Below are 16,477 nucleotides of genomic sequence, written 5' to 3'. Positions count from 1 at the left end.
TTGTTGAAACATAAATGTTAGTTTGATTTCTGTCTCTCAGAGCCATTTATCCCATGGGAAAGAGACTTATACCTAAGCACAGATGTGGTAGGTTTTGTTTTGTGGGACTCTTTCAGGATCCTTTGCAGGAGTGGTACTTACGCTGAGGATAGCTTAACCATCTTACAGGGTCTGGAAAAGGTTCGCAGTGTCAGACTGTGAATCCCTAACGGTTTTGAAATTGAATATTCCAACAGAAAAAACTTTAAGTATATTACAGGGAAAAACAAATGCTTACCAATATTCTAGGCTTCAATTAGATTTTCTAGACATGAGTAATGAGATTTTGAAGGACACAGGGATAGTGAGTCCCACCACATCCCCATTCGACTCGCCTATTTGGCTTGTGCAAAAAACAGATGGATCTTGTAGAATGGCGTGGATTATCAAAAACTTAACGAGGTGGTAACTCCAGCAGCAGCTGCTATTGCAGATGTGGTTTCATTGCTTGAGCAAATTAATACATCTTCTGGTACCTGCTATGCAGGCGTTGACCTGGACTATGCCTTTTTCTCTATTCTGGTTTCGAAGGAACACCAGAAGCAACTTACCTTCAGCTGGCAAGGCCATCTGTACACCTTCACTGTCCTACCTCAGGAGTTTATCTACACTCCAGCCCTATGTCATAATTTAGTCTGCAGGGACCTTGATTGCATTTCCCTCCACAAGACATTATACTGCTTCTTTACATTCATGACATTAGGCTGCTTGGACCTAGTAAGGAAGAAGTATCAAGGACCCTGGACTTAGCAGTAAAATATTTGCATGCTAAAACCAAAAAAACCAAACCCAGTTCCATCAAGTCGATTCCGACTCATGGCGACCCTATTTGCATGCTAGAGGGTAGGAAATTAATCCCACAAAACTTCAGGCACCTTCCACCTCAGTGAAATTTCTAGGAGTCCAGTGATGTGGGGCGTGATGAGACATTCCTCCTAAAGTGAAGGATAAGTTGTTACATCTGGCCCTTCCTATAACTAAAAACAGGCACAATGCCTGGTAGGTGTCTTTGGATTTTGGAGGCAATATATCCCTCATTTGGGTGTGCTACTCAGGCCTATTTGTTAAGTGACTTGAAAAGCTACCAATTTTGAGGGGGGCCCAAAACAAGAGAAGGCTCTCCAACAGGTTCAGGCTGCTGTGCAAGCTACTCTGCCGTTTGGGCCACATGATCCGGCTAATTCAATGATGCTTGAAGTGTCAGTGGCAGATGGAGATGCTCTTTGGAGCCCTTGGCAGGCCCCTATTGGTGAATCACAGCACAGACCCTAAGGATTTTGGAGCAAAGCCCTGGTATCCTCTGTAGATAACTACTCGCCTTTTGAGAAACAGCTTTTGGCTTGTTACTGGACCTTAGTAGAGACTGAACGCCCAACCATGGAATACCAAGTCACCATGCAGCCTGAGTTGCCCATCATGAACTGTGTGTTGTCTGACCCACAAAGTCATAAAGACGGACATGCACAGCAGCACTCCATCATTAAATGGAAGTGGTATATACGAGATTGGGTGTGAGCAGGACCTGAAGGTACAAGTAAGTTGTGTGAGGAAGTGGTTCCGATGCCCATGGTCTGCTCTCCTGTCACATTACCTGCCTTCTCCCAGTCTGCACCAATGGCTTTATGGGGAGTTGTTTATGAACATGATAGGAAAATTGTGACATGGAGGTATACAGAAGAGTTACGTGGATGGACTTCTCTGAATAGGCCACAAAAGTGAAGATACTTGTGTCTCATGTGAATCCTCACCAAAGGGTGAGCTCAGCAGAGGAGCATTTCAACAATCAAGTGGATAGAGTGATGCATTCTGTTTAAAGCAATCGTCTTCTTTTTCCAACACTCCCGGCATTGCCCAACGGGCTCATGAACAAAGTGGCCATGGTGGCAGGGATGGAGGTTATGCATGGGCTCAGCAACATGAACACCCACTCACCAAAGCTGACTTGGCTACAGCCGCTGCTGAGTACCCAGTCTGCCAACAGCAGAGACCAACACTGAGTCCTGGAAATGGTACCATTTCTTGAGGTGATCTGCCAGCAAGCTGGTGGCAGGTTGATTACATTGGACATTTTCCATCATGGAAGAGGCATCATTTCATTCTCACAGGAATAGGCATTTACTCTGGGTACAGATCTGCTTTGCCTGTATACAATGCTTCTGCCAAAATCACCATCTGTGGGCTCACGGAATGCCTTATGCACCGTCATGGTATCCCACACAGCATTGCCTCGGATCAAGGGACTCACTTCACAGTAAATGAAGTGCGACAGTGGGCCCATGCTCATGGAATTCACTGGTCGCACCATGTTCCCCGTCATCCTGAAGCAGCTCCCTTGATAGAACGATAGAATGGCCCTCTAAAGATGCAGTTACGGTGCCAGCTAGGTAACGATACTTTGTGAGATTGGGGCGGTGTTCTCCAGGAGGCTGTATATGCTCTAAACCAGAATCCAGTATATGATGCTGTTTCCCCCATAGCCAGGCTTCACCGTTCCAGGAATGAAGGGGCGGAAATGAGAGTAGAACCAATCACTATTACCCCTAGTGACCCACTCGTAAAATTTTTGCTTCCTGCCCCCGTGACCCTACGCTCTCTGAGTGTAGAGGTCTTAGTTCCAAAGGGAAGAATGCTCCCACCTGAGAGACAACATGGATTCCATTGAACTGGAAGTTAAAAGTGCCACCCAGCCACTTTGGACTCCTAATGCGTCTGCATCAACAGGCAAAGAAGGGAGTTACCATACTGACTGTTATGATTGATCCTGACTATCAAGGGGAAATTGAATTGGTGTTGCATAATGGAGGCAAAGTCTGGAATACAGGAGATCCCTTATAGCATTTCTTAGTCTGTCATGCCCTGTGATTAAAATCAATGGAAAACTACAATAGCCCAGTTCCAACATGCTTACTAATGGCCCAGACCCTTCAGGAATAAAGGTTTGGGCCACTCCACCAGACAAAGAACCATGACCAGCTGAGGTGCTTGCTGAGGGTAAAGGAAATATGGAGTGCGTGGTGGAAAAAAGTAGTCCTAAATACCAGTTACAACTGTTTGACCATGTGCAGAAATGAAGACTCTAATTGTTATGGGTATTTCTTCCTTGTATGTGTGCATCAAATATTTTTGTTTACTTATAAAATACAAGATGTAAATTGGGCTAGAACCTTTTCGGTTATACACATCTTGTGTCATGTTAGGTGCAAGTATGACTTTGTAATTGTCTTTTTTTAGAGATTGTGTGTGGTCTAAGGAGATGTATACAGGTGCCAAGTTGACAAGGGGTGGACTGTGATGGCTAAGGTCATGTGTCAACTTGGCTGGGCCATGATTCTCAGTGGTTTGATATTTATGTAATAACATAGTCATCCTGCATGATGTGATCTGATGTGATCAGCCAGTCAATTGTATGGGAAGTTTCCTCAGGTCTGTGGCTTCATCCAATATTTATGGACGTCTGGCAAATCTCACTGGCTTTTGTTGACTCTGGATCTTGCGTGTGGCTCATCATCTGACCTCTGGTTCTTGGGACTTCAGCCGGTGGCCTGCCATATTGCCTACCGAACTTAGGATTCATCAGCCTCTGCAGCCTGTGAGCCAGCAGCATGCCAGCTTACCTGCCGAACTTGGGTTTGGCAGCCCCTGCAACTGTGTCAGTCAAGAGAAGCCTCCAAGCTAAAACCTGACCCTCAGACTTGAGACTTGCCAGTCTCTACAACTCTGTGAGCCATTTCTTTGAGATAAATATATATAGATAAATGCTTCCCTAGAGAACCCAGCCTAAGAAAGCCACAACCAGTGTTCCCTAGAAGCTAACTAGTGATAGCAAGATTTATCTTTTAGTCCCTTATCTTCTGTGCATTGTACAGTTCTTTCTAGGAAAGCTGTGTCACTTTTTATAAAATTTGGCCTTACCTACCTGACTGTCCTTTTGTCTCCTTATTTATTTCTTTCGGTTGCCAACTTCCTCTTCCTCCAGTCAGATAACTTGTATCCAATTGTTTGTGAGATTAAACAGCAGTTGTTAGATCTGAATGTTTCTTTGTCTTGGGATCTTAACTAGCTTATTGAATGAGTACTGAAACAACTTTTTTCCTGATCTACTCACAGACTTGCTTTTGATTATATTATTATTGTCATCATTATTCCTCCAAGTTCAGAGGGCACCTTGAGGTTTCCTCCCTCCTGTTACTATAGGCTCAGCAGTTGTGGCTCCTCCCCCTCCTAAGCTAATACTTGATGTTTCACCTGTCTTCAAGAAAGACTCCTGTATCTCATTTGGACCCTCTCTTGTGGGCCTTCAGGAACTTTTCTTAACTTGTTTGAGAATACAGGTCTGCCAGAAGTAAAGAAAAATGGCATGAGGGTACGTATTATATGTTGCGTGGCTTTCCACGTTAAGAAACAAGTGCGTTTGTGTTTTTCCATTCCAGATAAACCCTGTGATTTCCAAATTGTCATGTGAATCAACTGCCACTAATCAACTTTACTTTTTCTCTTGGAAAATCAACTTTCTACATTCGATTTAGAAGGGAAGCATGATCGAATATATGGTTAATGTATTACAAAAAAAAAAAATCTTTCTTCATTACCTATTGTTTTGGTTATTGTAAATTCAGAAAATGAAGCCTTAATTTTCCAAAGGAAAATTTGTACCTAATTGCTGGACTGAATGCCTCTACAAGATAAGATTTCAATCTAGAATGAAAAGAATTAATATCCCTAATTCAACCTTAAGCAAAGTAACAAATTCTGCATGGCGAAATTTTCTTTAGCGAGAGCGTATTCCTCTATTTTTTTATTGATTAATTTTTTTCTACATTATAGGGAATGACTCTGCATAAAAAGGCGGCTGAAGATAGACTTGCTAGTACAGGTTCAGGGCAGTCATTTCTGGCTAGGCAAAGACAAGCAACCAGCACAAGAAGATCTTATCCTGGCCATGTTCAACCAGCCACAGCAAGGTAGAGAAGTCTTGCCATTACAGATAAAAGCAACCCGCATCAAAGCATACTTCTGTTACATATAACAACATTTCAGGAAATTCAGCCAGCTTTTTTTTTTTTTGTCTCCATTCTATGTTAATATTTAGTTGTTTCTCATTTGAGGACTTTTTCTCTCTCCTGTATCTATAATGTTTTAGTTTCTCTGTCCTTTATTTTGTAGTCCTTTCAGTTCCTTTCAATGTGCCAAAATTTTTTAAATGCTCAATTAAAAGTGTTGTATAATAGTGTAATACTTTTCTTTGTATGAAAATATCCTCTTCCCCAATGATGTAGGCTTTGTAATGAATTAAATTTTCTGCCAATAATTGATATACAATTTATATTGTTTATTGTGCCTCGGTGTTACCATGCTTTGTAAGAATGTCTTTGTTTAAAGGGAGTTCCATCTTTTTATGATGTATTAATCTGTGTTTTAAATGGTTTTCAAGATGCACTTCAGGTAACTTGCATATTTACTATGTGAAACGGTTGGCAAAGGGCACTTTTTGCAGAGACGTAAATACATTGGCAGAGGCTAGCAAATCTCACGTAAGGCACCTGATATAACTATTTACAGGGGAAAGAATGAGTTTCCACAGTTTTATAGGAAAGTGAATTTGTCCAAAGATATGGAGACTATTTTTAAAACACAAATGAATAGAATTTCATTATTTCCTGCTATATTGTTTGCTGGCAGAAGTGAATGCATTGGTGAGTTTATTTGGGGGAAATTATAGAAGATAAAATCAGGCAGTGCATTAATTTTTTTTTTTCTTTGCTTTGGAATATCACAGTAACTTAGGATCAAATTCTAACAATGTGTCTGACATTTATAATTTCGTCACCCCCTACATCTAAAAGATTTATTTTTCATATATTTACAAGTAATAGGTAGCCTTACTTTGTGAGCAATTTCCTTATTGACTTGTGCCTCATGTGTTTTACTTATTCTTTAATATAAACTCTTTCATTTCTAAATAATTCCTAATATTTACCATCTTAATATCAGTCAGTAAGATAAATGATTTCTTGTATGTGATATTTTATGACAGGCCTCTTTCACGTTTTTCCTTAATTCGATCTATTAGACCTTGAATTTATTACTGAATAGCTTCTCTTGGGTAATTTTGTTGACTCAAAAGTGCTTATATATGTTGAGGGATTGTAAACCACAAATATATATATCCATTGTCGTTGAGTTGATTCCAACTCATAGCAACACTATAGGACAGAGTAGAACTGCCCCATAGGATTTCCAGGGAGCAGCTGGTGGCTTCGAACTGCCAACCTTTTGGTTAGCTCTTAACCACTGGGCTACCAGTTAACCTGTCAATTAATGATTGTAAAGCACTTTGAATATGTAAGGTGCTGTAAAAATGTGAAATATCATTCATTTGAAACTGTATTGCCTTCTACCTGATTTTCCATATTGACTTAAGTATTCAGTCCCAGATTATATTAAGTTCCCCTCCAATCATTTTCTTGAACCATAGCCTATTTAGTAAAAGCAAAAAATTCCTGAAATTAGGTTGGTTTTTTTTTTTTTTGAGCTAGGTCACCTAATAAGAGAATTTTATTTCACGCACTGGCTATTTGGAAATTAAGGTTGCATTTAGTTATGTATATTAAATATAAATGAAAAAAAAAACCCATTGGCATCAAGTCAGTTCCAACTCATAGTGACCTATAGGACAGAGTAGAACGGCCCCAGAAGGTTTCCAAGGAGCGCCTGGTGGATTCAAACTGCCGACCTTTTGGTTAGGAGCCATAGCACTTAACCACTACGCCACCAGGGTTTCCAAATAAGTAACTTTAAGTCAAGCTAAATGTGGTTAAGAATTTTCAAAAACTATATCCAATCGTTTGATTTTAAATTTTTATTTTTTTATTAAGAAAAGAGTTGACCTAAGTATTAGTAGTATTTTCTTTTTTCCTCAAAAAGCATACTTGAAGAAAAAGGTATTTGAATATATACAGAAATGACTCCATGGATTGTGCTAATTTTTTTACATTAAATACAGAAGTCTAATGCAATACCTACACTTCTGTCTGATAAGACCGTAAATTTATGCAGCAAGAATTACAATATAGAGAGAGCCGCGTGAGTCAAATGCATTGTGGGGTTCAGAAGGCCAAGCAAACCTAATCAACATATAAAGGTTTTCCAAGAAAAGATTGAAAACTATTTATTTATGATGGTTCTGACCCTCTTTATTCCATAAATAACATAAGAATTTAAGTATTTTAAAACAGGTCCCGAACACTAACCTTGATCAAATTAAAATTATGGGGAAATTATACCCACAGATTAAGATGAATGAAAATAAAAGAGCCCGTGAACTGTTTGTTAAATGGATCACATTCCAAGAGATAAGAGTTTTTCATTTTACTTCTGTTTACTGCTTCTGTCCTGGTCTCTCACCTACTCACACATCTACACGGTGGTATTTCTCCTAATGGATTGGAAAGGTGCCACGCTTTTAGAAGGAAATTTTAGTTTTGATTTTTCTTCAGCATCTGTTGCATGCTATTATCCTGGTTTTTATATTTGTAACTTTCACTCCTTTACCTTTAAACTTAGTATATCGTTGCATAGAAGAAATTATATTTCTAAAAAGTATTTGATGTCAAAAAAGGGGAGTTTTTGTAAGAAATAGGATCTGAGTATACTTTATGTGTCAGAAAGCCAAAAATAAAACTTAACTGTAACAGTGACAACCCTGTTTCCCTTATCCAGCTTTGGACAAGATTCATGATACTTCTATTTCTCCAATTGTTGTTGTGTGCCCTCAAGTCATAGTGACCCTATAGGACAGAGTAGGACTGCCCCACAGGGTTTCCTAGGCTGTAACCTTTTTGAAGGTCACCAGATCTTTTCTCCCACAGAGCAGCTGGTGGGTTCGAAACACCAACCTTTCAGTTAGCAGTTAGCTGGCAAGTGTTTCACCATTGTGCCACCAGGGTTCCAGTGATGATTACTAATTTCTCAGGAGGTTTGTGACGATGCATGGACTATGTGGAAGTTAAAAGACGTTAGAGCTTTATGTAGACGTGAGCTGTGCCATGCGATATGTTCATGAACTCCTCATGTGTGTATGAAGCCACAGCTTGCTTGTACAGTGGAGCTGCTCATGACATCAGCCGTGAAATAAGGACAGTGTTGCTGCATTTGGCTGGGGTGAGCCATCACTACAGTGTCCAAATTCTCATACACAGGAAGCACTAGCTGTTTTCATTGTAATAACCAGGGTAAGAAAATACAGACTAAACAACTAAAGAACATTAAAGCATAGCATTTCTGTTCTGCAGTGTGTATTTCAGATGTTTGTTAATGGGGAAAAAATACCCCAGCAAATACAGTAGTTAACCACATTTAAAAGAAGACTAAATAATACATTTGAACATATTTTAAAAGAATTTTCAAAAGCTTGGTCATATCTTTTTACCATTTGTCTAATTACTTGATGATAACCAAGAAAAAGAAGTCCCTAAATAAAGGACCTATGTTCCAAGATTTATCAAGATTGAATTATTTCTATGAGATATCCCCAGCCTAGTAAAATTGGCTTAATGGGATGGTTAGACTATAATAAGGATACTATTGTAGGCTGTAATTTTCTTGAGGTTTTATTGTTTTATTTATGTGATGAATAAAAGCTCAGTTGTACAAAATTAAGCTAATATTATCCAGTCAGAAATGTCAGCCTATATGTTTCATTAGTCCTTGCAAATGAATGAAAATCCACACTGTGAAAATACATCAGCACTAAGTGATTGTTGAATGAAAGATGAATTAGACTGTAGACACATTTTATTTGAGCTACTTTATTTGCATTTCTTTTCAATAACAGTTTGCTTTACCTTGTTAATTAAATGATATGAAATATTAGTATCTCAGACGAGGATTCATCGATTGTTTTAACGATAATACCTTGTTAAAAACTTGAAAATCTTATTTTAATATAAGAATTATTTTGAAACAAAAAAAAAAATCTAAATTTTTTAGAATTCTCTTTAACTCTCTGCATTTAATATCCAGTTGCCCAGATTCAGACTCAGGAATGTTCCAGCTCTCCCCAGCTGAAACATCAAATTTATCTAAGAAAGCACCCACGACCCACAGCTAGTAGAGACAAACCTAGCTAGCTTACAGCCGTGTGGGTAAGACCATGTTTGATCCTAAAGTGGCAGGAAAGTGCTTGGCATCTGGCTTTTGGCTAAGGACAAAATAACATGAAGACAAAATGCTTTTTGTTGTGTATTCATTCAACTATGGAAGAATATTTTTACTTTTTCTCCTTAGATTATGAAGGGGCTCTTTGCCTAGAAATGGCAGTTGAACCTAGAGAGCATTATACCTCTTCACAGTAAAGCCTATGTTATATCCTAAAGTAGGATAAGAGAATGTACTGAACAAAATACAATGGCATATCCAAATCTTTGAAAATTATTTTAGCATGTTGTTAATTTTTCCCTTTTTTATAAATTAAAAGGGTTTTCCATGCAAAAAAAAAAAAAAATCTCTTTTACTGCAGTCCCAACTGTCAAAATGGTAGCTTATTTTTGTAGTTGTTCAACCCAGTTTCATTACATTTAAAAGGAGGTTTCAAAGCTTATTCTTTGTAACTATAGTGGTTGGAATATTTTATACCGTGAAGGTTTTTATATGAGGAAGGTTATTCTCAATGTATCTGTCATCCAATTTTTTACTTTCTATAAAGCATATTTAAATAATAATTGGTGTACGTTCCTTTTATTGAAAATTTTGAAGATGTTTCGTTGTTCAATTTCAGCTGTTCAGTTCTCAAAAGCTTAAAAAACATAAATAATACGCCAGTCACAGATAATTTCTCCTCTTCCCCACCCTCCAAGGTTACAGAAGTGTTAATATTTAGTTTCCTTTTTATAAAATGAAGGACAGCACAAATGTGATGGCATCCATCTTTTTTAAAGCATTTATTTTGTTTTTAGAAAGTGTATACTGATTCTTTTATTTTTAAACAGCCTTTTAATTATTTTTTTTAGCAATATGGTTCACATGTATTATCTTTATGAATATGAAAACTCGTAAAATTTGTATTTAATGTTGTCTTGAAATACCAACATCCTCAGATCCTTCCCATTACACTAAACTGTTCGGGAAGGGACAAGAGTTTATTTAAGAAACAGAGTCTTGGACCTAATTACGGCAAGCATATGAGTTTGGTAATTGTGGGGGTCTATAAATGTTTCCTAACAATTACATCTCAGGCATCACTTGATGTCTCTTTTCATGATTTTTCTGCTTTCTTAGATTTTCCAACAATATTCTGTAAGATTAGGTTTGTATGCTGTAAAGTGAGGCTAGAAATCTAAGGACGTAACAGAAGTTTGTTAAGGGAAATCCATTCCTAGGGAGTAGAATGGATTATCAGGATAAGACATGGCCTAATTATAAACACCTACCTAGGCAGATGGAAAGATTCACACAATTCAAACTCACACTTTAACAAATGTGCCTAAAGGTCATCGTTTATGTAAAATTTTCTGTCTTTATTGCACGATCAGCCGATAAAAAGAATAGACAAAAATATAATTAATTTTCTCATTGCTCCTCCTCTCAGTGAACATGAGCTAGGCACACAATATTAACTGCATATGTATATTAGTGGAGGGGAAAGCATCTATTTTCATTTTGAGAATGTTAACGAATTACCAAATCTAAAATAGTGATTTTAGGCCATTGAGGAGCCTATGATGAGATGAGAAGAAATCTGTGATAGCTGAAAATCACAACCAACTTCCTAAGAGCTAACTAGGTCTGCCGCTTCATCTAGTTTCCAAGTCATAGGCTCAATTTTACCTCCCCCTAATTACACACAGTAGGCCCACGCAAAGTTTGGTTTACAGTGAAGGCAAAAGTAGACATATTTTTTAAGTATTTTGAAGGAGAACTTTTATGAACCTAATACGTCACCACCAGGCTCTGAGTCTAAATTCTTAGAGCCTGAAGATAAATCATTAGAGAAGGTCCATGGCTTCAAGATTTTAGGCTCATTGGCTATTGAGTAAAAAAAAAAAAAAGTAGCCTGAATTATATCTACTTAGAGCTTAAAGGAAGAACTAAATATGAGAAATGCAACCTCAAATTGAATAAAAGAAAACTGCCAAAGTATGCTGAGGCTTTAATATATGCAGGAGACTTCCCAAGCAGGGCTTATCACTTTAGGGTTCTCTAAGTTGATGAAGGAAAATAATTCATTTAGTGACTGTATTGTGAAGTTAATAAAAGAGCCCTTATGTGTTTATTCTTAGGTATTTATCACCCTATAGGCAGTGATTATATACATTCTATAGTGTTTATTTTGTGTGTCACTATTAGAGATGAATGTCTTAATATTATTTACTATTCTAATCATTTTTTTATGTCTTATTTATACTTCACCGCAAAATTCAAAGCACTTTACTAATATTAAATAATTATCTTCCCTCTCCACTTCTACCTTCCTGTGACATTTTCTATTAATATCTTTTCCACTGGGATTCTTTTCTTTATTTTAGGACACTCACTATGAAAAATTTCCAAGGTTGTCCAAATAAATGGGCTCTGTACTCTTCACGGATTGTCTAATGTCAGGAGTCTGAAGTTGTAAGTCTAGAAATCTATTTGAAGCTAAATTAGGGCTGCGGGCCATTGATTGCTTTTTGATGTCACATGAGTAAGAATCCTCTGTAATGTCATATTCATGAAGCCAGCTCCTCCCAAATTCAAACACCCTTGAAAATTTTTGTTTTCTGGAGTTTTATTAATAAAAATCAAAGTATCTTCTGGTTAGTCAGAAGATATTCTTATCTTTGATTTGCCTGTCTCCTAAAATACAAATTTACACTGTTTCTAACTTCAGTCGTCTCTTCATCATTGCACATACCTGAAACACAAGAGAAAGAAAGCCAGGTCCCAGCATCTGTGAAGCCAGAGAGTCTGGAAAATGGTTAGGGGACAGGTGATGGAAAAGCAGACCTGAAAGATGGCAGAGTGCTACATAAATGTTCTTAGTTCTGCTATAACAGATATGCTTTATGAATGTGACCATTTTCTTAAGTTCATACATAGCAAAGTTTTCAGCTTGTTCTATTGAGGGATTTTTTCAGGGGTCAGAATTCTTCCATTTTGTAACTTGAGTATATTAATATTCAAATCATAGTCAAAAAGGACTGAAATATTTGCTACATAAACATTGGCACACGTGATTACTGCCAAAGAATAGATTTGCATATGAGAACATTCTCTTAGAGTTTTATTTTGTTTTTAGCTGAGAAAAATGCTTTTATATGTGAAAAAAAGCATTACCACCTATTTACTTTGTTTATGCAGGTCACCTAGAAGATAGCAATGCTGAAACAGAGAAGTCGAAACTATGACCTTTAAGGCAAAGAGCGGTTTTCATCTTCCCAAAGTAAAAAAACTGAATACACTTACACACATGCATGCACACACATACACTTAAGGACAAAATATGTTTTAGATATCTTCATCTAATTAATTGTTGAATGGATGAATGAAACTAAAGTTCAAAGAAAATCGGGTCTATGCTTTTGGGTTAAGAACCCTCCTAAATGTCTTACTCTTCCATTACCAGTTGCCATCAAGTCTCCTGTGACTCCTGGTGACCCTGTGTGTGTCAGTGTAGAACTATGCTCCCTAGGGATCTCGATGCCATTCTTCTGAGGTGCTTGTGGGTATACTCAATCCTCCAACCTTTCAGTTAGCAGCTGAGTGTGTTACCTATTTGCATTACTCAGCAACTGCCAATTTTCCATTTAACTTCCTGTTATTCTGGACTGGAGTAAATTCAAGGCCTGCCTTGTGGAATTCAATAGCCACTAGCTACATGTGACCGTTGAAATTTAATTATAATTAAATTAAATCCAATTAAGAATTCAGTCATCAGTCTAACTAGCCATTTTCTAGTACTCTGTAGCCATATGTGAATAGTGGTTACCATATTGGACAGCACAGATACAGAATATTCGACCATTAAGAAAATGCTATTTGACCCTGCTGTTACACCCAAAGAGAAAATAAGGAAAAAATAAAGGCAATCAGTTAACCTATAACTCTTAGATTTTACCACCGTGGTTGAAGAAAGCTATTTTTCTTACAGACATTAATAATGACTCTTTTTAAGATCTTGGAAAAATCAAAACCCCACTCTCTAAAGCAAGTTTTCAATATTTTTAAAAAACACATTCTCAGCACTTTATTTTTCAGGTTATATATTTACATCATTTCATAAATCATTAGTATCTTCAGTTTTCTTAAGGTACTCTTATTTTAAATATTAACTATATAGTTGTCTAACATCAAGTAGGGACTAATGAATGCTAATTTATTTTCAAATCAAAATTGATCAGCTTCATCATATTCTTACATTTAGATCTATATAAATCTAATGAAAATTGCTAACAATTTTTTTTCTTCTGTACCTTGAAACATTTCTCTCTAAAGTCACATTTGATCATCTTCCACCCCAAAGGTACACCAAGATCCAAATAATTTGTTTTTCTTTATAGCTTCCGGCTTTTATTAACTTGGATTATGAATCAAATCAAATATTCCAGCGTAGTTAATATTTACTGTTGTGGTTAATGAAAACATTTCTTAATCTATGTTAATTGGTCTGTTACTTAACTAAAAGGATCTTTACTGAATTTTTTAATGAAAATAAGGGACTAATCATAATCTTGAGTCAGCTTGGTGCTTAGTTAAAACTATCCTATTAGCAAGTCATGATGCTTTTTCCTCTTTTTAAATTGTTTCAGTCAAGCAACCAACTTGATCCAGTAGAGTCAAATTCCAAGCAAGTTATGATGAAATTCTTATTGTAGTTCAAGTCCAGACTCGTAAGTGGTGTGATCTGAGTTCCTTTTATTTATTCTTTTTTCCTTGGTGACCTAATTCAGTATGTGTTCTATAGAGACTCATCTTAGTTAAGGGAAATTTTCAGTATGCTTGAAATAAGAAATAGCATTTTAGTATAAATACAGAAAATGACTGTATACTAATGTCAGTCAATGATTTGGGGCCTTTTAACCTTTTTAGTAGTAGTCTGTTTTTCTGTTTTTTGTTTTTTGATAGCCCTAGTTATTTAGCACTAAAATGCTTTGCCGTCACTAACTTTGCTGTTTACAGGTTCTGTATAGTTCAGAATGCTTTGTACACATTGATCTTGTTTTGCAGTTTTTTCATGTTTTGACAGTTGCCCACCATTTGTAACATCCAATTTTTGCTTGTGTCATGAAATGGTAAAATGCAAACATACCTAATAATTTGATAATTTGCCTTATTTGGATTAATCAAAAATTTGGGGTTAGAAAGCAGCTTTTTTTCTCCCCTCTCCCCAGAATAGTTTTAAAACTTTTCAGATGAGCTGGAAAACACCTTACGACATTGGGGTTGGGGTTGTATTAATTACAGCACCCGCTCTAAAGCCTTATACTCATGTCTTAAGTATTACATATTGCTCTGTGAATTGTTGTTAGTTTAATATTTGACATTATAGTTATCCACCATGCATTTTAGCCTTTGCAAAAAAGCATAATGCTAGGTAGGCATATTCTTATTTCTGGTTGACTATTGAGTTTACAGCTTCATTGTTTGTAGTTATAATCTAAAAAAAAAAAAAAAAAGATGTCCATATCAAAAATTTTCACTTCACAAATGGAATCAGTACAGATTTGGCAACATTGTGCATAACGGAATCCAAGCATTTTCCACCTATTTGCTGAATTTACCTGCCATTTGCTATGTGCTGAAATTGGCGTATTTTCTCACTGTCTTACTGTTGATATAAGGTGAATGACTTGTTAGAGCACTTCCGTAAGTAATTTTACTAAAATCACAAAAACATAAAGTCTAAGAAACCACCAGAAAATGGATTTTTAATTTTTTGAAGTGTTAAATTGTATTTCTTTTTGATATCACTTATTCATTTTAATTTTACAACTGCCAACTTGTTATGGTATTAATTATATGTATGTGTTTATATATATGCATATAATATATGTATATGTATATGAAGAATAAAGTTAAGGTTTGGTCAAACTATATTTTCCCATTCAAGTACAAAAATGTTTTCAAGGCTGCAAAAAGTGTACAGTTGTTAAACAAGTTGTAAATAAAGACTTGTATAAAAATTCACCTTGGATTTTTTTTCTGCTCTTAAACTGTGACAAGCACACATTTAATAATTGTCTAACAGCATTCATCCACATGTATTTGGCACTTGCCATGGTGTCCTATCAATTTAAAGATTAGGCCACTGATTTATTGTAAATCAGGAATATTCTTTGAGTCCCTCCCCCCCCCCACCCCCAGTACCTAGGATAGCTTTTGTATTGATTTAGGTTAGTACTTCATGTTTGTGAGCTGGTTGGCCAAAGTTCTTAGGAATAAACATTAAATATGACCTACGTCCTCTTAAAGTTATCATGTTGACATGATCAGTTTTACCATAGACAGTAAGCACAGCAAGAACAAAGGATAGCATGTTTGCATGCTTTGGCAACTTAATTTCATAATATAAAGCATTATTGTTGAAGTTTCATATTTAGGCAATAACCATTTTCCTATCTTTGCAAACCCTTACAATTCACCCTTTCCCCACCTCTACCCTAAACATTATTGAAATATGGTATCTTCAGTGCAATGTAAAGTGATAGTAACAGTGTAGAAATTGATTCGATTAAAATAATCAGCTAGGTAATTGCAAAGTGAAGTTAGCACAAAGAAAAAAAGCTAGGACGCACATAGCCAAAATAGTGCCCATTATTTTAATCAAACAATTAGTTAACATTTTAATATCAGAAGATAAATGTTTTCATCTTTCCAGGGCTTAGAACCAGTTCCATCAGATTTGAACCCCTGGCTAAGAATTTGCATTGTTAAAATGTAGATTTTGATTTAGTATATCTGAGGTGGAAGTGCAAATTCTCAGCAGGGAACTTGTTAAAAACTCAAAATTCTCAACGGGAGTTAGAACCTGACCCAACCATCTCAAAGCCCTATAATTCATTCATTAACATGGATGACAACACATTAAGTTTAGCATTTATTGAGTGTTTGGCCTAGATACTTAATTTTGACGTGAAGGGGAAGGGAATAAGAAGGTAGGTTGAATCACAAAATTAAATCAAAAGAATGTTTTTGCCTTCAAAGATTTGTATGATCGAATGGAGCACAACACAGAAAAATTGCCAAATAGAAATCTCACCTGGCTGAAGGCCTACCAGTTTGCCTTAAGGGTTCTTATGCTTCGGTTCTGGTTATCTGTTGCTGTGTCACAATTCTGTCCAAAATTTAGTGACTTCAAACAATATGTTTTCTCTCACAGCAGTCTCTCACAAGCTCAGCTGTTCTCATTTGGGGTCCCTCATTTCATTGCAATCAAATGGTGGCTGAGCCTAAAGTCATCTGA

At 36.5% G+C, this 16,477-nt stretch overlaps 1 protein-coding gene across 4 annotated transcripts in view; it reads left to right on the top strand.

Annotated features, from left to right (window-relative positions):
• HOOK3 (hook microtubule tethering protein 3) overlaps window positions 1-14,722 on the top strand; it is a 121,027-nt gene extending 106,305 nt beyond the window's left edge. For 2 of the 4 annotated variants that reach the window (XM_064272760.1, XM_064272762.1), the window contains exons 22-23: window positions 4,864-5,000; window positions 13,824-14,722. In XM_064272760.1, the coding sequence (XP_064128830.1) occupies window positions 4,864-5,000; window positions 13,824-13,848 (162 nt within the window). In that variant the 3' untranslated portion in view covers window positions 13,849-14,722. Of the gene's footprint in view, window positions 1-4,863 lie in introns of all 4 variants that reach the window. The other 2 variants (XM_064272761.1, XM_010592418.3) reach the window with 2 other exon arrangements.
• The last annotated feature ends 1,755 nt before the right edge of the window (window positions 14,723-16,477 follow it).

This window comes from Loxodonta africana, chromosome 19 (genome assembly GCF_030014295.1).
Source record: "Loxodonta africana isolate mLoxAfr1 chromosome 19, mLoxAfr1.hap2, whole genome shotgun sequence".
Taxonomy (NCBI): Eukaryota; Metazoa; Chordata; class Mammalia; order Proboscidea; family Elephantidae; genus Loxodonta; species Loxodonta africana.
Note: the sequence above shows the minus strand (reverse complement) of the source record. Positions and strands in the feature narration are given on the sequence as shown.